The following is a 26,245-nucleotide window of genomic DNA, read 5'->3' on the forward strand; positions in this document are numbered from 1 at the left end:
AAGATAAGGTTTATTTCAGAATACAGTACCATCTACATAAAGCTGATTTTAAGTACAAAACAGAAAAATTATATTTTCCCCCTCGGAGCATTAGGATCTCTCTTTCTTCCAGGAGGAAGAGCTAGCATTGTAATTTATAATTATAGCATGATAAAGTCTTTATTCTTTTTTGTAAACCCCTCAGGGACCATGCAGCAGAATAGAGCTATTGTAGTCCCCACAGAGAATGGTTAGGACCTGTTACTCTATTAAACAAAACTCCCTGACTGAAGGGGTGGTCATTTCTAGCTTTTATTTCTCCACACATGCATGTGCATTTGTGTGTATGTGTAGGGAGATAGGTGTTTTTACGCCAATGACTCTGTAATTTCATCTTTTAAAATTGCTGCTTCTAGTCTGCTTTGGTTTGCAAAGCAAGATATTCATACACATCGTAAATGTGTCTAAAATAAGTACACATGGACTTTGAGGAATTTTATTCTTAACAAATTTCATGAATTTATCCGTGTATATTTTTATATTGGCCATGCTGAGGTCTTTTGAGCTTATTTCCTGATTTTCAGCTGCATTATAAACCAGTAAACTCTAGGAAAATGACATATTAATTTTAATACGCTTTCTAACTATCTTCTCCAAATATTAATTCTTCATTAAATACATACCTCTTCCTGAAAGCATGTAAGGTGAAATTTCAAGCAACCGATTGATTAATCTCGACCAAAAGCCCATTGGAAAATAAGGCATTTCATACAGTCGAATGATAATTTCAGAGTTCTCACAATGGGGAAGCTCTATTACAGGCCTGTGGTCAGACAAACTAAAGATAAAAGCACAGTATCATTATATAGCTTCAGAAAATGCCCAACCATTTTGACCAGAGTGCTTTACTACTTGAAATCAATGAACTGATGATGATAAATATTCTAAGCAATTTTATCTTTTAGTAATGTTATTTTGCTACATACTCTTCCTACTTCAAAATTTAATGGTTAATCAATTCAAATCATGCTCAGATATAGTGATATATAAAAATTTTTCAGTAATCCTGTTTACATTATAAATAAATTATTATAGTTAGTTATGTATAAAAAGTAAAGGGATTATATAAAACTTCAAAAAATGCATGGCCTAGAATCAAGTGTATATCTGTGTTTAGAATTAGTTACCATCTATCAATCAGTGCAATTTTCACTTTTCAATGTCATTTACTTTATAACATTTCCCAGGTTTTATAAGGCAGTAAGAAAAATTTCTACAACACAGGGCTAGAATTTAGGCCTCCTTGTGTTGGCCATATCCTCTGAAAATTCAGTCATAAATTATTTAAAGACTGTTGAAAACTCACCATTTCTCCAGAATCTGCCTAATAATTCCTTCAATATCATACAAGGAACATATATACACACACAGCAACACACACACACACACACTCTAATCTCCACTATTAACCTTTCTTAAATAAACTGAGCATTGTCAAATCAAGTAATAATTATATAGATATAAAATCAGTCATTTACATCTTTAAAATGTCAAGTGTAGTTTTCATCAAAAGAAAATGTTATACTCCAGTACAAAGTTTACACAAGAAAAAAAAAATTAGTACATTCATCATAAACCAAAGTTACTTTCACAACTAAAAGAATATATGGTAAATTTCCATAGGGTAATTAAATTTTTAAGTTTTGGCTTACCTGCTTGGAACCAGTAAATACTCTTCTCCAATTGGCAAGGCAATCTGGAATTTTTCTAGGAGTTTAAAGTACTGTGCCATGTAGTTCTTTGGAAATCTCTTTTTCTTTGAAAGAAATTTTTCCACATCTCTGCGTGAAATAATTCCCTTAGGATGTTTTGGAAAGCCTTCCACTTTCACTGTCAAAATCTGAAAGGTTTAAACTTATACATAATCATAGAATTCATTTTCTGGGAAGTTCTGAATTTAAAGAATTTCCTTTGCTCAGTAAAAATGATCAAAACAATTCTAATGTTGTCAAGTACAACACAGGACCTAATTTCTCTACCTAGCAGCCACGTAAGCCTAGCATCTTTCACACACCCACTTACACACAGAAATTATTAAAATAAGTGAGTGAATCCAGATCAGAAACGATGGAGATCCTCTGATACCAATGAACCACAAGCCTTCCCCAGTTCAATTAATACATCAGTCTTTTGCCCCACATGCTTATTACAGTCTCATCAATAATATATTCTGGAGGAAATTATCTTCCAGGCTGTTATCACCACAGATTTGCAACAGAAATGCTGCTTTACATTTATACAACTGGAAGTGGGTTTCCATTAGTGGAAAGAGAGGCAGCTTAGTAAATTAAGTGATTCTCAAACAAGTAATCACTGAATTTCAGTGGACTCCATGCAGTCTGAGTCATAGGTCAGGGATAAAGCTTGAGAATCTACTTTTTTAACAAGAAACTCTGAAGATTCTAATGTGTAGACCATAATTTGAGCTTTGATCATCATCACAGCAATTAAAAATATGAGTTGAGAAGAATTCAGGTTCAAATCCAAACTCTACTGCCAGTTGTATGACCTTGAGAAAGGTATTTAATTTCTTTACCCACAGTTTCCTTCTTTGTAAAATGAGAAATAAAAGTAACTCTTAGACTGCCATGAGAACAAAATAAGGTAACATACATAAAACACGTAAAATACATATCACTATTTTTAGCAAATAGGAAGCCCTCACATTTTACCAATCCTATTTACCTATTCCTATTTATTTTACTTGGATAAACTAATTTTAAAAAGAGATTTGTGCTTAATTTTCTTTAGTAGATCTATAATATTTAAGGGATTCTTAAATAGAAACACGGGGAAGGAAATGGCAACCCACTCCAGTACTCTTGCCTGGAAACTCCCATGGACGGAGGAGCCTGGTAGGCTGCAGTCCATGGGGTTGCTAAGGGTCAGACACAACTGAGCAACTTCACTTTGACTTTTCATTTTCATGCATTGGAGAAGGAAATGGCAAACCCACGCCAGTGTTCTTGCCTGGAGAATCCCAGGGACGGGGAAGCCTGGTGGGCTGCCGTCTATGGGGTCGCACAGAGTCGGATATGACTGAAGCGATTTAGCAGCAGCAGTAGCAAATAGAAACAAACACTGTTTGTATTATTATCATCATGTGGTTGGGTAAAATACTGGATTGTAAAATCCTCAGGTCTGAGGACATGTCTTACTCAACTCTGTTTCTAATTTGTATGTATAATGTTATTGAATCAGTGAATAAATCATTAAACATAAAGCAATGTATAATGGGTCATTAAATAATTAAAACTATAATTTGAGACTTCTCCCATATTCTGTTCTTTATAGCCCAAACTGCTCTTAAAGTTTAGGTAGTGAGGAAAACTGCTGTTTTATTGTTTCTAAAGTTGCTAAGTCCCTGCTGGCCTGAGTCCTTTTGAAAGAGGTTCCCTACCATAGTTTGGCCTCAGGCCAAGTTACAGGGAGGGAACACAGCCCCACCCTTCAGCAGAAAATTGTTTTAAAGATTTACTGAGCTTGGCATTGCCAACAAAAGAAGACCCAGTTTTCCCCACAGCCAGTCCCTCCCATCAGGAAGGTTGCACAAGCCTCTTAATCCTCATCCATCAGGGAGCAGACAGAATGAAAACCACAATCACAGGAAACTAACCAAAGTGATCACATGGACCACAACCTTGCCCAACTCAGTGAAACAATGAGCCATGCCGTGCGGGGAGACCCAAGACGGAAGGGTCATGGTGGAGAGTTCTGACAAAACATTCACTGGAGAAGGGAATGGCAAACGACTTCACCATTCTTGCCTTGAGAATCCCATTAACAGTATGAAAAGGCAAAAAGATATGACACTGACTGTGAATATTCCAGGTAGGTAGGTGTCCAATATGCTACTGGAGAAGAGCAGAGAAACAGCTCCAGAAGGAATGAAGAGTCTGAGCCAAATCAGAAACAAAGCCCCATTAGGAATGAGTCTGGTGGTAAAAGTAAAGCCTGATGCTATAAAGAACAATATTGCACAGGAACCTGGAATGTTAGGTCCATGAATCAATGTAAATTGGAAGTGGTCAAAAAAGAGATGGCAAGAGTGAACATCAACATCTTAGAATCAGTGAAGTGAAATGGACTGGAATGGGCGAATTTAATTCAGATGACCATTATATCTACTACTGTGGCAAGAATCCTTTAGAAGAAATGGAGTAACCCTCATAGTAACAAAAGAGTCCAAAATGCAGTACTTTGGTACAATCTCAAAAACAACAGAATGATCTTTGTTTTGTTTCCAAGGCAAATCATTCAATATCACAGTAATCCAAGTCTATGCCCCAACCACTAATGCAAAAGAAGCTGAAATTGAATGGTTCTGTGAAGACATTCAAGACCTTCTAGAACTAACACCAAAAGAAGATGTCCTTTTCATTATAGGGGACTGGAATGCAAAAGTAGGAAGTCAAGAAACAGCTGGAGTAACAGGCAAAATTGGCCTTGGAGTACAAAATGAAGCAGGGCAAAGCCTAACAAGAGTTTTGCCAAGAGAACTCACTGATCAGAGCAAACACTCTCTTCCAACAATACAAGAGATGACTCTACACATGGACAACACCAGATGGTCAATACTAAAATCATTATATTGATTATAATATATTATAATATAATATATAAAAATGTTATATTATGTTATATATAATATAATATATAATATAATTTATATAAAAATATTATATATTATAATATATAAAAATCATATATTTTGATTATATTCTTTGCAGCTGAAGATGGAGAAGTGCCATACAGTCAGCAAAAACAAGACCTCGAGCTAACTGTAGCTCAGATCATGAACTCCTAATGGCAAAATTCAGACTTAAATAGAAGAAAGTAGGAGAAACCACTAGGCCATTCAGGTATGACCTAAATCAAATCCCTTATGATTATACAGTGTAAGTGACAGGAAGATTCAAGGGATTAGATCTGACAGACAGAGTGCCTGAAGAACTATGAACTGAGGTTTGTAACATTGTAGAAGGCAGTGATGAAAACCATCCCCAAGAAAAAGCAATGCAAAAAGGCAAAATGGCTATCTGTGGAGGAATTACAAATAGCTGAGAAAAGAAGAGAAGCAAAAGGCAAAGGAGAAAAAGAAAGATATACCTATTTGAATGCAGAGTTCCAAAAGATAGCAAGGAGAGATAAGAAAGCCTTCCTAAGTGATCAATGCAAAGGAATAGAAGAAAACAATAGAACGGGAAAGACTAGATCTCTTCAAGAAAAATAGAGATACCAAGGGAACATTTCATACAAAGATGGGCACAATAAAGGACAGAAATGGTATGGACCAAACAGAAGCAGAAGTTAAGAAAAGGTCGAGAGAATACACAGAAGAACTAAACAAAAAGATCTTAATGACCCAGATAACCACAATGGTGTGATCACTCACCTAGAGCCAGACATCCTGGAGTGCAAAGTCAAGTGGGCCTTAGGAAGGACCACCATGAATAAAACTAGTGGAGGTGATAGAATTCCAGCTGAGCTATTTCAAATCCTAAAAGATGATGCTGTGAAAGTGCTGCACTCAGTATCCTAGCCAATTTGGAAAAATCAGCAGTAGCCACAGGACTAGAAAAGTTGTTTTCATTGCAATCCCAAAGAAAGGCAATGCCAAAGAATGTTCTACCTACCACACAATTACACTCACTTCACATATGAGCAAAGTAATGCTCAAAATTGTTCAAGCTAGGCTTCAACAGCATGTATACCAAGATCTTCCAGATGTTCCAGCTGAATTTAGAAAAGGTAGAGGAACCAGAGATCAAATGGCCAACATCCCTTGGATCATACAAAATGCTAGAAAATTCCAGAAGAACATCTACTTTTGTTTTATTGACTATGCTAAAGTCTTTTAGACAAAGGACAAGACTGTGTGGATCACAACAAACTGTGAAAAATTCTTCAAGAGATGGGAATACTGGACCACCTTACCTGCCTCCTGAGAAACCTGTATGCAGGTAAGAAGCAACAGTTAGAACCAAACATGGAACAACCCACTGGTTCCAAATTGGGAAAGGAGTACATCAAGGCTGTATATTGTCACCCTGCTTATTTAACTTATATGCAGAGTACATCATGCAAAATGCCAGACTGGATAAAGCACAAGCTGGAATCAAGATTGTGGGGAGAAATATCCATATCCTCAGATATGCAGATGACAGCACCATTATGGCAGAAAGTGAAGAAGAATAAGAGCCTCTTGATGAGGTTGAAAGAAGAGAGTGAAAAAGGTGGCTTAAAACTCAACATTCAAAAAACTAAGATCATGTCACCCATTCCCATTACATCATGGGAAATAGATGGGGAAACAATGGAAACAGTGACAGACTTTATATTCTTGGGCTCCAAAATCACTGCAGATGGTGACTGCAGCCATAAAATTAAGAGAGTTGCTCCTTTGAAGAAAGCTATGATAAACCTAGATAGCATATTAAAAAGCAGACATCACTTTGCCAACAGAGGTTCTAGACGTCTAGTCAAAGCTATGGTTTTTCCAGTAGTCATGTATGGATGTGAGAGTTGGACTATTTAAGAAAGCTGAGTGCCGAAGAACTGATGCTTTTGAACTGTGGTATTGGAGAAGACTCTTGAGAGTCCCTTGGACTGCAAAGAGATCAAACCAGTCAATCCTGAACGTTCGTTGGAAGGACTGATGCTGAAGTGAAGCTCAAACAGTTTGGCCACCTGATACAAAGAGACAACTCATTAGAAAAGACCCTGATGCTGGGAAAGATTGAAGGCGGAAGGACAAGGGGACAACAGAGGACAAAATGGTTGGTGGCATCACTGACTCAAAGGACACGAGTTTGAGCAAGCTCCAGAAGATGGTGAAAGAGAGGGAAGCCTGATGTACCACAGTCCATGGGGTCAGAAAGAGTTGGGCATGACTGAATGACTGAACAACTACAAAGTCACTAAGACCTTGTCTGACAACTCACTCTCCATCCCCAACCACACTTGAAGCTTTCTTTGTAGCAATCTGTACCACAAAACACATTAAGTATTCTTGCTTTGGTTGTTTCCTCCCATTTGAACATCAACTCCGTGAACGTAGAAACCTTATTTTCCCTACTGCTATATAGCCCCAGTACCAGAACAATATCTGGAATATCATTAGGTTCATAATAAATATTGTTGAATGTGTGAATTTTGGGAAAATAAAGTTTGAGCATTTTATCATAGCATTAGGCTTTCAGGCACTAGAGTCAAACCACTTAGTTTAAAATCCCAACTCTAATTCTCCCTGAATATGAATAATATTACATTTGCTGCTGCTGCTGCTGAGTCGCTTCAATCGTGTCCGATTCTGTGTGACCCCATAGATGGCAGCCCACCAGGCTCCCCCGTCCCTGGGATTCTCCAGGCAAGAACACTGGAGTGGGTTGCCATTTTCTTCTCCAATGCATGAAAGTGAAAAGTGATTTATCAGTATGCAATTTGATAAATTATTTAACCTCTCTATCAAGTTCTTCATCTTCAAGATGGGCACGCAAATAGTACTGTTTAAAAGAGTTGTTCCAAGAATTAAATGAGATAATCTTTGAAAAGCATATAAGTAACCTCTCATATGTTAGCCACTATTACATATTTACTCTATTTTACTTAAGACAAACTGATTTTAAAATAGAAGTTTGTGCTTGATTTTTTAGATCTATAGTGCACTACCAGTATTTGGAAAAGATCCTGGTGCTGGGAAAGATTGAAGGCAAAAGGAGAAGTGGGTGGCAGAGGATGAGATGGTTAAATAGCATCACCAACTCAATGGATATGAATTTGAGCAAACTCTGGGAGATAGTGGAGGACAGAGAAGCCTGGTATGCTTCTGTCCATGTGATCACAAAGGAGTCTGACACAACTTAGCAACTGAACAATAATCACTACTTGTAGCAGATAGTTTCCAAAGATGGACAAATTAATCTTTTTCTCTCCATAAGTATGTAGGTTGCTTAATCCTTCAAGATATAAAATCCATACATTTTCCCTTAAATCTGAACAAGACCTGTGGTTGCTCTGGTTACCAGAACATAGCAGAGCTAACATTTTACCAGTTCTGTGCCTGGCCTATAAGAGGTCTACATATGTACAAGAGGTCACATGGAGGAGAACCAACAAACCAAAAGTGTGAATATAGCCTTCCTGGAATCTCCAGCCCATCTTAACGAGGAAGTCAAGTGAATGACCCGTCAATGCCATGTGGAGCAGACCCACTTGGCTGAAACCAGTAAACCCATAGAATAGTGAGAAACAATAAACTGTTGATGTTTTTCCCCAATGAACTGTTGACGTTTTTCTCCAAATTTACTTTTGTACTCTAGGTTTGTGGGTATTCTGTTACATACCCATAAAAAAACTTAAACCTTTTCATAAATTTATCATCTTTAAAATACCTCCTATTATTCCTTCAGCTTGGCTATTTCTAAGGCTAACTTAGGCTCATATGCAAGGAAAGAGACTCTTCCAAATTCCTCATACATTTTATCAAGACTAAATCACCATGCAAGCTTTATAATAGTCAACACAATTGATCCAGTGAGTCCCTTTCATATTTCTTTTATCATATAGTTAGTTGAGTTTTGCAAACTTCTTTGTGTGCTGATGGAAACTTCTTTAATAAGTTTAGTGACCTAAAAGCTCAGGGCACAGAGAGGGTGGATGGGCTCATTAGAGCTTCTGCACCATACATTACTTCTGCCCTTGCCTTGAGGATTCATGGAGGTGAATACCTCTATTTATTTTTACTGATTTAGTGTCAGGCAAGTCATTCTTGTTTTCACTTGATTACTTATAGCCTTCATTCTCTTTAAACCTTAGTAAAATAACATATTTCAATATATCAGCATAAATAAAAATGATTTACATTAATAAGAAATTTAAATCACTTTACTGACCCTTTCGATCCATCTTTCAAAATAACTTGAGCTGTTCAAATTCCTAACAAGTTTCAATTAAATTAACATGCTTATAGTATAACTAATAGTATAAGTATGCTAATGAGAAGAACTTTCATGGAGTTTCCACTTAATTACTCCATAGCATCTTCAGGGATTTTATTTAGTCATGGTGGAAATTTGATTTTGTTAAAAGATAGTGATTTTGATGCAAACCAATTCATTATTCTATTGAATATGATGTATCCACCCTAATATCCACATGTGTGCAACTTTAAATATTCCCAATTCATAAGGAAACACATGCACTTTTTGGTGCAACTTTAGCCTTTTCTTGACTGTACGGAGTTTAGTTATTTTCTGATAGAATGTGCCACCTAGGGTAACAACTCTTCAGGCTATAATTAAAACCCCCTTTCCTACACAGAATGCATATACCTACAGTATATTTCTTTTTATTTATTCCATTCCTGGCACATTTTTTCAAAAATACATGAATATATCTTCATAGTTTTGATGATTTCTTTTTAATTTTCTGACATAAGTGTTTAATTACCAAATGGGTTAAAAATAAAATTTCACTAAAATTTATTGCTCATTTTTACCAAACTACAAAAGCAATGTAGGAGATAATATTGTTATTATTGTTATTTTACAAGGGAAGACACAAAGGCTGAAAACATTAAGCAATGTCAAAGTTGATAAGTATTTAGGAGAGATTTGAACACAGGTTGTACTGACTCTAGAGTTTATGCTTGACCACTATATTTTATGGCTGCATTCTCATTGAGTAGATGAGTAATATCACACTTTCCATGGCTTATTGCATTAGGGTGAAAATCTAATTTTAAAATATCTACCAGAATATTAGCAACTGTCCAATTACAATTAATTGCCAACTGTAATGTTTCAATATGTTCTCAGGTTCCATGGTATAGGGTTTAGCAGTAAATGAGTTCCCTCTTTAAAATAACTTTTTTCCGTAGATGAAATTTAGGGGGGCGGTCCTAAGATAGCAGAGTAATAGGACGGGGAGACCACTTTCTCCCCCACAAATTCATCGAAAGAACATTTGAATGCTGAGCAAATTCCACAAAACAACTTCTGAATGCTGGCAGAGGACATCAGGCACCCAGAAAGGCAGACCATTGTCTCTGAAAGGAGGTAGGAAAAAATATAAAACATAAAAAGAGAGACAAAACATAAAAAGAGATCCAATCCAGGAAGGGAGTCTTTAAAAAGAGAGAAGTTTCCAAACACCAGGAAACACTCTCACTGGCGAATCTGTGGAGAGCCTTGGAATCTCAGAGGGCAACATAACCGGGAGGAAAAACAAATAAATAATTAAAGCCCACAGATTACATGCCTAAATGCCCAGCGGAGAAGCAGTGCAGACACTTGCATCAGCCACTAGCAAGCTAGCAAGCCGGGACTGGACAGGGAAGTGTGGGCTGCTTAGGGTAAGGACCGAGCCTGAATACCCTGAGGGCAATCTGAGGGAACTAACTAGAGATAGCAACCCAGACCCTGGGATAGCTATCCCACAAAAAGCCCTAACCTAAGACACCGCCAGGCCCAGTCACAGAACAAAGGACTGAGCAGAGCTAGCTGGCTGCAGACCAGCCCATCCCCTGCTGGAGACAGGTAGGCGAGGGCAGCCAGAGCCAGAAGGGGGCAATCGCGGCCCCAGAGAGGTATCATCTACCAAACTGCAAGCAGGCTTCATTGCTAAACCAAGACTCCTTGGGATTCTGGATGGTCAACATCCACCAGGAGGGTCGCAGCCAGAGATCAGCTCCCCAGAAGAGACACAAGGCACACCTGAGAAGGCACACCAGGTTACACCCAGAAAACCAAGCGGCAGGAAAAGGGAAGGCGATAAGATAGCGAATGCACTTGCCAAGCCCCTGGTCACCTGAGCTGCTCAGACCAGGGAAGGGCACAAAACGCAGGCCCACTCAAGTCTGCGCCTTTGTGGAGTACCGGAGAACATGAATCTGAGTGGCTTAGACCTGGGAAGTGCACTCAACCCAGGGCTCTGCCCCGGCAGAGCAACCTAGAGCCTGAGCAGTGCAGACTGGGAAAGCACACACACTGTGAGCCGGGGCAAACCCAGTGTGGCCGAGACACTGGGAGCACTCCCCACAGACGCCAGTGATATTTGTCTGCAGTGTTCCTCCCTCCCCACAGCACGACTGAACAAGTGAGCCTAAAAGAGTATCCACCACTGCCCCCTTATGTCAGGGTGGAAATTAGACACTGAAGAGGCCAGCAAACAGAAGAAGCTAAAATAAACAGAGGGAACTGCTTTGGAAGTGACAGGTGCAATAGATTAAAACCCTGCAGTTAGCACCGACTACATAGGAAGGGGCCTATAGATCTTGAGAAGTGTAAGCCGGATCAAGGAACTATCTGAAAATGAACTGACCCCACACTGTCCACAACAACACCAGAGAAAGTCCTAGATATATTTTTACTATTATCATTTGTTTAACTAAAAATTTTTTTTTTATTTTAAGTCCTTTATTACTCCTTTAATTTTCATTTTTATAACCTACTACTACTTTGCAAAAAAAAAAAGACCCAATTTTTAAAGCAAACTTCATATATATATATTTTATACTTTTTGTGACTTTGTTTTTTCCTTTAATATTGTATTTTTGAGAATCTAACCTCTACTCTAGATTTTTAATCTTTGCTTTTTGGTATTTATTATCAATTTTGTACCTTTAAGAACCCAATCTTCAGTATCCATTTTTACTTGAGAGCGAGAATACTGGCTTGACTGCTCTCTCCATCTGTGGACTCTCCTTTTTCTCCACCAGGTCGCCTCTATCTCCTCCCTCCCCCTTCTCTTCTCTACCCAACTCTGTGAATCTCTTTGTGTGTTCCGGGTTGTGGAGAACACCTAGGGGACTGATTACTGGCTGGATCTGTCGCTCTCCTTTTGATTCCCCCCTTTATCCTCCTGGCCACTTCTGTCTCCTTCCTCCCTCTTCTCTTCTCTGTGTAACTCTGTGAACATCTGAGGGATCCAGACTGTGGAGAGCACACAGGCAAATGATTACTGGCTAGCTTGCTCTCACCCCTTTTGATTCCTCCTCATTCTCCTCCTTCTTCTCACCTCTATCTCCCTCCTCCCTCTTCTCTTTCCCATGTAACTCTGTGTACCTCTCCAGGTGTCCCTCACTGTGGAGAAACTTTTCATCATTAACCTAGATGTTTTATCATCAGTGCTGTATAGATGGAGAAGTCTTGGGGCTACTGTAAGTTTAAGACTGAAAACCATAGGCAGGAGGCTTAAGTCAAAATCCTGAGAACACCAGAGAACTCTTGACTCCAGGGAACATTAATCGACAGAAGCTCATCAAACGCCTCCATACTTACACTGAAACCAAGCACCACTCAAGGGCCAACAAGTTCCAGAGCAAGACATACCACGCAAATTCTCCAAAAACACAGGAACATAGCCCTGAGCTTCAATATATAGGCTGCCCAAAGTCACACAAAACCCACTGACATCTCAAAACTCATTACTTGACACTACAGTGCACTCCAGAGAGAAGAAATCCAGCTCCACCCACAGGAACACAGATACAAGCTTCCCTAACCAGGAAACTTTGACAAGCCACAGGTCCAACCCCACCCACAGCTAGGAGCCTCCGCAATAAAGAGGAACCACAAACTGCCAGAATACAGAAAGGCCATCCCAAACACAGCAATATAAACAAGATGAAAAGGCAGAGAAATACCCAGCAGGTAAAGGAACAGGATAAATGCCCACCAAACCAAACCAAAGAGGAAGACATAGGGAATCTACCTGATAAAAAATTCCAAATAATGATAGTAAAAATGATCCAAAATCTTGAAAACAAAATGGAGTTACAGATAAATAGCTTGGAGACAAGGATAGAGAAGATTCAAGAAATGTTTAACAAGGACCTAGAAGAAATAAAAAAGAGTCAATATATAATGAATAATGCAATAGATGAGATAAAAAACACTCTGGAGGGAAACAACAGTAGAATAATAGAGGCAGAAGATAGGATTAGTGAGGTAGAAGACAGAATAGTAGAAATAAATGAAACAGAGAGGAAAAAAGAAAAAAGAATTAAAAGAAACAAGGACAACCTCAGAGACCTCTGCGACAATGTTAAATGACCCAACATTCGAATCACAGGAGTCCCAGAAGAAGAAGACAAAAGAAAGGCCATGAGAAAATACTTGAGGAGATAATAGTTGAAAACTTCCCTAAAATGGGAAAGGAAATAGTCACCGAGTCCAAGAAACCCAGAGAGTCCCAAATAGGATAAACCCAAGGTGAAACACCCCAAGACCCATATTAATCAAATTAACAAAGATCAAACACAAAGAACAAACATTAAAAGCAGCAAGGGAAAAACAACAAATAACACACAAGGGGATTCGCATAAGGATAACAGCTGATCTTTCAATAGAAACTCTTCAGGCCAGGAGGGAATGGCAGGACATACTTAAAGTGATGAAAGAAAAGAACCTACAGCCCAGATTACTGTACCCAGCAAGGATCGCATTCAAATATGAAGGAGAAATCAAAAGCTTTACAGACAAGCAAAAGCTGAGACAATTCAGCACCATCAAACCAGCTCTCCAACAAATGCTAAAGGATCTTCTCTTGACAGGAAACACAGAAAGGGTATATAAACTTGAACCCAAAACAATAAAGTAAATGGTCATGGGATCATACTTATCAATAATTACCTTAAATGTAAATGGGTTGAATGCCCCAACCAAAAGACAAAGCCTGGCTATATGGATACAAAAATAAGACCCCTATATATGTTGCCTACAAGAGACTCACCTCAAAACAAGAGACACATACAGACTGAAAGTGAAGTGGAAAAAAATATTCCACGCAAATAGAGACCAAAAAGAAGGCAGTAGTAGAAATACTCATATCAGATAAAAAGACTTTAAAACGAAGGCTGTGAAAAGAGATAAAGAAGGACACTACATAATGATAAAAGGATCAATAAAGAAGATTTACATAAATATATATGCACCCAACATAGAAGCATGGCAATATGTAAGACAAATGCTAACAAGTATGAAAGGGGAAATTAATAATACCACAATAATAGTGCGAGACTTTAATACCCCACTCACACCTATCGATAGATCAACTAAACAGAAAATTAACAAGGAAACACAAACTTTAAATGATACAAGAGACGAGTTAGACTTAATTGATATCTATAGGACATTTCACCCCAAAACAATGAATTTCACCTTTTTCTCAAGTGCACATTGAACCTTCTCCAGGATAGGGCCATAAATCTAGCCTTGGTAAATTCAAAAAAACTGAAATCATTCCAAGCATCTTTTCTGACCACAATGCAGTAAGATTAGATGTCAATTACCTGAGGAAAACTACTAAAAATTCAAACATATGGAGGTTGAACAACATGCTGCTGAATAACAAATCACAGAAGAAATCAAAAAAGAAATCAAAATATGCATAGAAACAAATGAAAATGAAAACACAACAACCCAAAACCTATGGGACACTGTAAAAGCAGTGCTAAGCGGAAGGTTCACAGCAATAGAGGCACACCTCAAGAAACAAAAAAAAAAAGTCAAATAAATAGCCTAACTCTACACCTAAAGCAACTAGAAAAGGAAGAAATGAAGAACCCCAGGGTTAGTAGAAGGAAAGAAATCTTAAAAATTAGGGCAGAAATAAATGCAAAAGAAACAAGAGACCATAGCAAAAATCAACAAAGCCAAAAGCTGGTACTTTAAGAAGTTAAAATTGACAAACCATTAGCCAGACTCATCAAGAAACAAAGAGAGAAAAATCAAATCAAAAAAATTAGAAATGAAAATGGAGAGATCACAACAGACAACACAGAAATACAAAGGATCATAAAAGACTGCTATCAGCAACTATATGCCAATAAAATGGACAACTTGGAAGAAATGGACAAACTCTTATTAGAAAGGTACAACTTTCCAAAACTGAACCAGAAAGAAATGGAAAATCTTAACAGACCCATCACAAGGATGGAAATGGAAACTGTAATCAGAAATCCTCCAGCAAACAAAAGCCCAAGACCAGACAGCTTCACAGCTGAATTCTCAACATAATAAAAGCTATATATGACAAACCCACAGCAAAATTATCCCCAATTGAAAAATTGAAAGCATTTCCCCTAATGTCAGGAACAAGTCAAGGCTGCCCACTCTCACCACTACTATTCAATATAGTTTTGGAAGTTTTCGCCACAGCAATCAGAGCAGAAAAAGAAATAAAAGGAATCCAGATTGGAAAAGAAGTAAAATTCTCACTGTTTGCAGATGACATGATCCTATACATAGAAACCCTAAAGACTCCACCAGAAAATTACTAGAGCTAATTAATGAATATAGTAAAGTTGCAGGATATAAAATCAACACACAGAAATCCCTTGCATTCCTATACACTAACAATGAGAAAACAAAAAGAGAAATTATGGAAACAATTCCATTCACCATTGCAACAAAAAGAATAAAATACTTAGGGATATATCTACCTAAAGAAACAAAAGACCTATGCATAGAAAACTATAAAACACTGGTGAAAGAAATCAAAGAGGACACTAATAGATGGAGAAATATACCATGGTCATGAATTGGAAGAATCAATATAATGAAGATGAGTATATTACCCAAAGCAATCTCTAGATTCAATGCAATCCCAATCAAGCTACCAGCAGTATTTTTCATAGAACTGCTGCTGCTGCTAAGTCGCTTCAGTCGTGTTCGACTCTGTGTGACCCCATAGACAGCAGCCCACCAGGCTCTCCCGTCCCTGGGATTCTCCAGGCAAGAACACTGGACCAGAACAAATAATTTCACAATTTGTATGGAAATACAAAAAACCTTGAATAGCCAAAGCAATCTTGAGAAAGAAGAATGGAACTGGAGGAATCAACCTGCCTGACTTCAGGCTCTACTACAAAGCCACAGTCGTCAAGACAGTATGGTACTGGCACAAAGACAGAAATACAGATCAATGGAACAAAATAGGAAGCCCAGAGATAAATCCACACACCCATGGACACCTTACCTTCGACAAAGGAGGCGAGAATATACAATGGAGAAAAGACAATCTCTTTAACAAGTGGTGCTGGGAAAACTGGTCAACGACTTGTAAAAAAATGAAACTGGAACACTTTCTAACATCATATACAAAAACAAACTCAAAATGGATTAAAGATCTAAACATAAAGCCAGAAACTATAAAACTCCTAGAGGAAAACATAGGCAAAACACTTTCCGACATAAATCACAGCAGGATCCTCTATGACCCACCTCCCAGAATATTGGAAATAAAAGCAAAAATAAACAAATGGGACCTAATTAAAATTAAAAGCTTTTGCACAACAAAGGAAACTGTAAGCAAGGTGAAAAGACAGCCTTCAGAATGGGAGAAAATAATAGCAGACAAAGCAACTGACAAAGAATTAATTTCAAAAATATACAAGCAACTCCTGCAGCTCAATTTCAGAAAAATAAACAACCCAATCAAAAAATGGGCCAAAGAACTAAATAGACATTTCTCCAAAGAAGACATACAGATGGCTAACAAACACAGGAAAAGATGCTCAACATAACTCATTATCAGAGAAACGCAAATCAAAACCACTATGAGGTACCATTTCACGCCAGTCAGAATGGCTGCGATCCAAAAGTCTACAAGCAATAAATGCTGGAGAGGGTGTGGAGAAAAGGGAACCCTCTTACATTGTTGGTGGGAATGCAAACTAGTACAGCCACTATGGAGAACAGTGTGGAGATTCCTTAAAAAACTGGAAATAGAACTGCCATATGACCCAGCAATCCCACTGCTAGACATACACACCTGAGGAAACCAGAATTGAAAGAGACACGTGTACCCCAATGTTCATCGCAGCACTGTTTATAATAGCCAGGACATGGAAGCAACCTAGATGTTCATCAGCAGATGAATGGATAAGAAAGCTGTGGTACATATATACAATGGAATATTACTCAGCCATTAAAAAGAATACATTTGAATCAGTTCTAATGAGGTGGATGAAACTGGAGCCTATTATACAGAGTGAAGTAAGCCAGAAAGAAAAACACCAATACAGTGTACTAACACATATATATGGAATTTAGAAAGATGGTAATGATAACCATGTATGCGAGATGGCAAAAGAGACATAGATGTATAGAACAGTCTTTTGGACTCTGTGGGAGGGGCGAGGGTGCGATGGTTTGGGAGAATGGCATTGAAACATGTATATTATCATATGTGAAACAGACTGCCAGCCCAGGTTCGATGAATGATACAAGGTGCTTGGGGCTGGTGCACTGGGATGACCCAGAGGGATGGGATGGGGAGGGCGGTGGGAGTGGGGGTTCAGGATGGGGAACATATGTACACTCACGGCAGATTCATGTCAATGTATGACAAAACCAATATAATATTGTAAAGTAATCAGCCTCCAAAAAATAAATAAATAATTTAAAAAAAAAGAAATTTAGGAACTATCATGCAGATTATCTGAAGGGATTTAATTAACATTATGGTTAATTAGAAAAGAGATTTCTAATGTAAAAAGATATATTTTAGTAACTATAAATTTTAAGAAAAATAGCTTCCAGTGAGTACACATGCTGAAGACTCCCTCCCCAAGCTCATTTCAATTCATGATTCATCCAGACACAGTTGTCCTCCCCAAGGTGATTTTGTACTTCTTAAAATATTTGGAAATTTCTGGGTACATTTTTGCTTCTCATACTGGGAAAGTACTAGAGGGTAGAGGCCAAAGATGTAGACGCCATACTGGTGTCTAGAGGGTAGAGGCCAAAGGTGCTGCTATCCTCCTACAATGTACAACAAAGAATTACCTGCCCCCAAATGTCCACAGGGCTGACATTGAGGAACCCTGAGCTAGTGTGTTGTTTGAGTGGTTTTCTGCGGCAAATCTACAGAGAGGATTATGGTAGCTAATTAATATAAACTCATTGGTAACTGATTATTATTGATAGAAGAAATTTTCCATATTAAATATAGACAGCCATAACTACCACTTTTCAAAATGCTAAGCATTTAGAGTTTTATATTATGTTGAAAAGTCACAGTTTCCTTCCTTATTGTCTACACAGAGGTTTCACAGCCTTATCAATCCAATTATGTCTGCCAGGCTCCTCTGTCCATGGAATTCTCCAGGCAAGAATACTGGAGTGGGCAGCCATTCCCTTCTCCAGGCCGATCTTCCTCACCCAGGGATTAAACCTGAGTCTCCTGCATTGCAGGCAGATTCTTTACCATCTGAGCTACCAGAGAAGCCCAGAGTTTTATATTCCACTGAAGAGTCAAAATTTCCCGACATGTTATAGACAGAGGTTTCACAAGCTCATCAACCCAATTTTCTTATACTTATTTACTCCACAGATTTTCACAAAGCTTTCATTCAACTAATTATATCAATAAACAAGCCAAAAAACTGTGAATATAGAAAATGGTAGAACAATTTGTGAGAAGACTGCATAAAGAAAAACTTCTTGGATCTAGAAAGGTACTATGGAACAGAGTGACACAAACACCTGTCTATGAATTGAAAACAAAGACATTAAATTCTAAGATATCTTCTCCTCTTCCACAAAGTTCTTATTTATGCAATCTTCTACAAAAATTGTTCTACCATTTTCTATGTTCACAGTACTTTCTACCTTCAGTCAGTTCACTCAGTTGTGTCCAACTCTTTGCAACCCCATGAACTGCAGCATACCAGGGCTCCCTGTCCATCAGCAACTCCCAGAGTTTACTCAAACTCATGCCCATTGAATTAGTGATGCCATCCAACCATCTCATCCCCTGTTGTCCCCTTCTCTTCCTGCCTTCAATCTTTCCCAGCATCAGGGTCTTTACCAATGAGTTAGTTCTTCACATCAGGTGGCCAAAGTATTTGGAGTTTCTACCTTAACTAAACACAAACTCTATAAACCTCAGTACTCTAGGTATTACCCCCACGCCTCAGAAGTATAATATACCAACCTGTGCCATGACTTTACAAAGCCACTTGGGTTCTACAAAATATAAGTCACTTAACTGCAATGCTGGGTCTTGAAAATGAAGAAGGACCCCTGTAGGAAAAATCAAAAGTGAAACATGGAATTTGGAATATGAAAATATCAAGGGGCTTCACAGAGAATCTAGCCCAGCCTCCTCATTTTACAGATTAGGAAACTTCAGCATCGTTGGGGTCAGAGCTGAGACCAGAATCAGTGCATCCTAGCTTTCATCTCAGTCAACCATTGATTCTCCAAGTGCCAAGTTAAACCATCACAATAATAATTCTCCTGCAAGTGTAAAAATAACTTCCACATACACTAAATTCACTTGATACTATGAAGGATATAGCTTGAACTTAGAGTCTCACAGCTCCTGAATACTACAGTCAAGCTCTAGAATCCACGTGTTTTAACTCTGGCTGAGAGACTTTTTCCACTACTGTCCTTAGATAATTTCTAAATTTTTCTCTTATGACATAATATATGATTCCACATCAGTACACATGATGATCTTTCAAAAAGAAAAAAACATCAGCTACCTATTAAAGAATTTTGTCAATATTCTTTTAAATGTAAATTCTATACAAGGTTCAGATACATTTTCACCAACTCTACTGCAGAGCTTTGAAAAAATATGTAATAAACAAACCTGATTCATTTAGAAAGTGAACTGCATGAGGAAGCTCATTTTCATCTAACTGCAGCTGATGTTCTCTCACAAGTTGTAATAATCGTTTCCGGTCAATTACAGGAAATTCAATTGGCACATTTTTACGCTCTGATAAAATGATTTTCTCAAGTTCTACGTAGCAGTCTGGAATCAGCTGCCCAACAACAGGCTGATCTCGGATCTATGAAATTACAAATGACAAGCTGTAAAAATCCATTTTATACATCTATGTGTCAGGTGGTTGGTAAATTCTGTGCTAATCATTCAGAAAATGATTATTTTTAATAAAATCAAGATGCAATGTAAGACTAATTAAATCGTGAGAAATAAATAAGATTACCTTAAAAAAAGAAAAAAAAAATTAACACAGAAGCCAATTTGGAAAGAACTATCAAATAACATTGTATGGAAATAATTATCAAGGTATTCAGAAAATCCATGGCGAAATCCAGGACAAATCATTAACCTTAAATAAAGGACCTACTATTTTCTAAGACATTAAATCTACAGGCAATAGATATGCTAACATAAAGGTCAGGATTGTAAGAGCTTTTGGACTTTATTTTTTAGATGAAAATATCCACATCTGAAAGTAAAACTAAATTTTGTTCTTGCTATTTGCAAAATGTAATATTAGTGGGATGTACATATCAACAGTGAAGTCTGGAGACAGACATGAAATTTCCTCACCAAGCTATGCTTTTTCATGGAGACCTGAACTTGGAAAAATAAAAAAATCATCTAAACCCCAATGATTCTATACGAGAAGATGATTTGGGGTCTCTTACACTTAGAATCTAATTAAAATCAAAATTTTAATAGAATGACCTTATGAAGAGAGTTTCTGTAATAAAAATATTTCTAAACATTTTTTCTTAAAAATCTAATTTTAAATAGAAATACAACTTTAATAATAGTAAATGCCTTTGCAAACCACCAGGTGGCAAACTCTCCTCATTTCTCAACCCATGAATATATTCTTGACAATAAAGAATAAAATTTCTACTTGAATTCTTCAACTTATACAAATAGAAACTGGGTTTATTATACCTGCACACACGCACACACATAAAAATTATACTTGTTTTTTTTCTACTCTTGATCCTTCAGGAACCTGATTTATAGCAGCCATAACCATTACTTACATATTTACTTCCAGTCAAGATCGTTTTGACATACCCCTTGAACCAGAAAATTAAATATAACTTCACTAATCTCCACTTTTCATATTCCCTCTCTTCATCATTTATAAATTAAGATAAAATAGAACTTCAGATTGAAGTTTGCGTTTAACCCAAGAAGGGAAACCTACATATAAAACTAAACAAGAGTTCACATAGTAGTCAAGTAACAAAGGGATGGACTTTACAGGGCTGGATTACGGGGTGAGCAAAGGATCCCACTCTGCTAAGGGGCTGGACAAGACCGAGAGGGACATTGTTGGCACTGATTTCTATTTTGTCCTACTTCCTTTATCATCAGGTCACCAACAGTCAAAAACAGAAAGCTTTTATTCTAAACTCTGCATGGACACATGTTAATAAGAGTGAGACACACAAAGACTAGAAAAGATCAAGATAAAAGGAAAAGATGAAAAACAAATGAAAGGCCAAACAAAAAAGATTTCTAAATAGATTGAAAGCTGCTGACTGAATACAGGTTGAGGCACCTCAGGGAGGAAAGAATATTCAAGTTCTGGCAGGCGTTTTGTTTTGGGGTCATCTGAATCACTATTCTGCAAAACAGCCAATTGAATTTTCAAACCAACATAACAGAATGATGCATCCATTTGCAATATATACCTTCCTTCAAATAATACTGCCGTTTCTCAAAGCATTTGATGTTAACCTCCTATCCGGTATTGCCTTCAGAGTTCATGTACAAGTGCAGAAAGCAGACTGGTCTTATTGCCAGTAAACTGGTCTAACTTGCTATTAGCCTAAAGTAGTACTAGTCCAGCTTGATGAATCAACTACTTTATTCATAGACTTCTCAACTAAACTCAGATTTTCTCAAAACAAACTCATACTTTAAGAATTCTTTTTTAAAATATGATAAATGGTCTGATATCAATGATAAAAGAGAAGCTATTAAAATATTATAAGTAACAGCAAAGTTCTGTAAGTACAGAGAGTCTCAAAAGGAAACTCCCTGGGTAAAGAGGATATTTAATTGAATATATTAATTTGATGCATTTGTTTCATAAAAGTCATGTCACTCTTTAATCATATGTCTCAGAAAAGAGTAGCAAAAACTAGAGATAAATGATATTTTATTCTTCTAACATAAAACTCCATTGACCCACATTTGTAAAAGCTTTTATTGATTGTGATAAATGTGTGGAAAGATATAAATGTGCAAATTCTCTCTCTGGGCACCACAAATACGGGCACACTTACAAATGGCTCATTAAGTTTTGGACAGAGCATAATCTGTAGAAATGGAACAGAACTAAGCTAACTGGACAACGTGCTATAACCAAGGTGACCGTATAACTTATCATCCAAACTGGAATGCTTCTGAGAATGTAGTGAGACACAATAATTACACTGGGACTTTCCAGGCAAAACAAGACCCTTGTTAGGAGCCACTGCTTTGATCATTAGTACTAATGAGCTAAACCAATAGAGACTAACAGTGAGATCCACTATTGTGTTTGTCATATTGAACTATTCAAAGTGTTTTCCAGTACAGTTGACCCCTTGCTATCTGTAGAGCCCAGGTAAAATTTCTTTCTCTTTCCAGTATTAAAAACAAGCATTTGTTAACCAATTTATTTGTGTTTTATGAACTCTATGAACTATATTTGTCTTACCAGAAATAAAAACTTTGTAAATCAAAAACATAATTCTTAAAGTTTGTCTGAACTAGAATATGGCTTATACATTGTTGAAAACCAAATTAGAGACCATGGTGACCAGATGAAAGAGCCTTCTCTCAATATTGAAGGGGAAAAAAATATATATTTCAAAGGGGGATCACAGTGACAAAGACATGAAGGAACAACAAAGACCAAGATGAACGTAAAACAGAAACTCCAAAAGAAAGGAGCAGATGGAGGAAAACCAGTTGAAGAAAAATACAAGAAGGATAACTCCAAGATCCCAACATCCATCTTTATCCTTTTGATTGAATCAATACTGTAGGATGTTGGGAGAGAAAGGGCATCAGAAACATGTCCCAGATTCTCTCAGGAACATTCTCTCAGCCTCTCAGATACCCTTTTCTCTCAGGATTCTCAATTATTTTTAATTTCTAATTCTATGAGTTCAAAATTAAGTCTAACATAAATAATTTTAAAATTAAAAGTACTTGAATAATGCTAACAGATAAGAAAAAAACACACTTTTAAGATAGTTGTTCTCAAGACTGCTGATATTTCTTAGCAGTTGCAGAATGTAAGAGTTAATAAATTATATTTATCTACCACCTAGGGTAGGCAATGAACCATGTTACCTTGAAATTAAGGCTCTCATTGATGATGGTTTTCCGAAGTTTTGCCAAAGCATCGGATTCCTCAGTGGCATTCACAAAGTGGTAATCTCGTATTGCAGGAAACCCTCGTTTGTTCAAGAGTTCCTTGGTAATTTTACTGATACAGGCTTTGCGCTGCTTCTCATCAGTAACATCTAAATGTGTGCCAACTAGAATCACAGGGGAAGAAGAAGCACGGGCCTATGGGGGAAGATACAAAATACTCTTGTGTTTGTTTTAAAATCAACACTGCTTATATTTCCATTGATATTCACTTTCTACGAAATTCACTAGAGTCAAAATGAGAATTCAAAAGACTTCAAGAAGAAAATGACAACTGTCTTCCCTTCCTTAAACCTAAGGAAACAAATTAAACTTAAGAAATTTTTAAAAGTCATTTTTATGCTCCTTCTTAATCTAGTTATTGTCACTTTTCAGGCAGCCCATGTGACAGTAATAGCACATTTCTTTCTTCTGTGCCTAAAATGGGTTATTCTTTAAGTGTGCTTTAGGCTTCTAGATAAAATAGTATTTAATAACACCCAAATAATATCAGAGTAATAATTTGTTTTATATTTTCTCTTCCTTATCTTTGAATTAAACCTTATTAATTCAAATTATTAGTAATTCAGTGTGGCTTCTACAAAGAAAAAACAAGTCACTAAAGTAATAAAAGCATTTGGACAGTAATTTGAAGTAGAGGATTTATTTGGCAAAAACAAAACTATGTTCAGCAAAGTGGAACTGAACATTATTTTTCATACAAAGTTAAAAGCACATTGTATTTCCTTCCTGACCACTTGCCCAGTCCCCAGATCTTTGAGAGAGAAAAGCTTCATCTAAATTATTTCATCTGATTGATGACTGTCATTTATAACTTTATTGCTACTTCTGTCTTGGGTATTCCTTTGGAAAAGGTGTATGGATTCATTACATATTCTAATGTATTATCTATAGATTATAAGATAAAGTCAAGCATGTATCTGCTGATACTTTTTAAGTTGACCTGTCTTTATACTTAGAAATGTCTCTTAATAGTAGGCTTCCCTGGTGGCTCAGATTTGCCTCACAGAAGAGCCTACTAGAGCATTATTCAATAACCATTCATTTTTACTTTAGTCTCAATTCTAAAAAGGCACATATTTTTTAAACCATATATACATGAAGGAATATCTAACAGTAAGAGACAAAATGGAAAAGTTACAAAATTTCAAATATAATATTCATCTGGGACCATTTAAAACTGTAAGTCCTTACAGGGCTTTACACTAAATTGCCTCTGAGGACACAGTTGGTAATGCATAGATTGCTTCTTTTTCTTACTACAGTTTATTTAAAATTAAGGAAATTCATGTTATACATAAGTAATAATACCAGGGAGCTCCCTGATAGCCTCATGGTTAGGATTTGGGGCTTTCACTGCCATGGTCCAAGTTCAATCCCTGGTCAGAGAACTGAGATCTTGCAAGCCACACAGTGCAGCCAATAAATAAATAAAATAAAATAGAAAAGAATATAAAAATATAGTCTAACATATATTCTCATTTTTAACAGATTAAAAGGGCTTCAAATTTCTCTATCTTTCATTAACATAGAACATACTATTTTCATGTCACAACTTAATTACTCCTAAAAATTTCCTAACTCAAAGTTTAAGTTCTTCTAACTTTCTTGCAAAAAAAGTATTTGAAAAGTCTGTTTGATGGTACTATTTGCCCCAAAGAAATCACCTTATATACAATAAGAAAACCCATGAACTATTTTCTATTTTCAAATTATTAGGTCATATCACCTTTATATTGAAAAGCCAAGGCTTCATGGCATCAACTTCTGCTTGCCCTTTGCTGAGGTCATAGACTGCAAGATACAAGGCTCGTTGGGTCATAAAGTGGGGATGAGTGCTGTAGAATTCCTCACGACCTAAATAAAGATTGGAGAACTTTTCAGTCTTCCAAAGAATAGACAAAAATCCTCTTCTTCAAAAATAAAGTTAGATGGCACTACCCACTCTTTACCATACAAAAAAAAAAAAAAAAGAGAGAGAGAGAAAAACAATCAAAAGATAACAGCTACAAGATTACACTGGGTTTTTACTAGGGATTGACAACTTCTTGCTTATGTGTCAGCTATGTAGCTTCAGCTGACACGTGCTGGTTCCTAACATTTCCTTCCATGGCTTCTCCATTCTGGTGGCAAGGGAAGAATTAGGAGAAATAAATGACTTTGGAATAATTCCATATGATCCATCAGGTCTCTGTAGTATTGAAACAGAAAATTCAGTTTTTAAATCCCTGTTTTAAAAAAGATATCTGAATAAAAAATTTAGCAAAATAAATACCTGCAAAATCCCATACATTCAGAATGAGGTCTTTCTTCCCTTTGCCTCTTATTTGGATGGGCCAGTCTTTCACATCAATGCCAACTGTGGCACCTTGCATCCCAAGATCTGATTTCTTGATTTTCATTAATTGCTGTAATAACGTGGTCTTGCCACTCCCAGTATTTCCCACAATCATAAGTTTCATTCGGTTATAGGGCACAGCCTTTTTCAACCGCTGCTGAAGAAACCTGGTATTTGAAAAACAAAAATAAAATAATAAACTGCTTAACAGCATACTTAGGCTATAGGTGAATTCTTATGCACTGAATTATTTTAAATATCAAAATGTCATAATGTACAGTATGCAAAAGAGCACATAACTCATACTAACTTAATAATGCATGTGTCTTTCAATGCATTGTTAATACATCTACTTTGTTAGTGATGTTGGTTGGTCTAGCTGATAATGATTGGAAGCCTCATCAAATATAATGACACTAGAAAGAATCTAAGTATCAAAATGTTTATAATACTCATTAAAATTTTACATAAAACACATACACAATTTCTTTAAATATCACAAATAAAACTCTAAAAATTATAAAGCATAAAATTTTACAAAGCCCATAGGATAAAGAATCAAGGTAGATCAATATTTAGTTTTTTTTGTTTGTTTGTTAACAAGTTTTATTTATTTTTTTTTTTGCTATTGTTTTTTTTTTTTAATTTTAACTTTACAATATTGTATTGGTTTTGCCATGTATTAAAGAAGCTCCATAATGT

At 36.7% G+C, this 26,245-nt stretch overlaps 1 protein-coding gene across 6 annotated transcripts in view; it reads right to left on the reverse strand.

Moving 5' to 3' along the window:
- The window catches only part of LRRK2 (leucine rich repeat kinase 2), a 204,458-nt gene that overhangs the window by 70,872 nt on the left and 107,341 nt on the right, over nucleotides 1-26,245 (reverse strand). For all 6 annotated transcript variants that reach the window (XM_061416444.1, XM_061416443.1, XM_061416446.1 and 3 more), the window contains 7 exons: nucleotides 25,481-25,710; nucleotides 24,935-25,062; nucleotides 23,125-23,343; nucleotides 19,648-19,849; nucleotides 18,982-19,070; nucleotides 1,692-1,879; nucleotides 663-817 (listed from right to left, as the gene is read on the reverse strand). In XM_061416444.1, coding sequence (XP_061272428.1) covers nucleotides 663-817; nucleotides 1,692-1,879; nucleotides 18,982-19,070; nucleotides 19,648-19,849; nucleotides 23,125-23,343; nucleotides 24,935-25,062; nucleotides 25,481-25,710 — 1,211 coding nt within the window. The remainder of the gene's footprint in view (nucleotides 1-662; nucleotides 818-1,691; nucleotides 1,880-18,981; nucleotides 19,071-19,647; nucleotides 19,850-23,124; nucleotides 23,344-24,934; nucleotides 25,063-25,480; nucleotides 25,711-26,245) is intronic.

Source organism: Bos javanicus, chromosome 5, assembly GCF_032452875.1.
Source record: "Bos javanicus breed banteng chromosome 5, ARS-OSU_banteng_1.0, whole genome shotgun sequence".
In the NCBI taxonomy this organism is placed as follows: domain Eukaryota; kingdom Metazoa; phylum Chordata; class Mammalia; order Artiodactyla; family Bovidae; genus Bos; species Bos javanicus.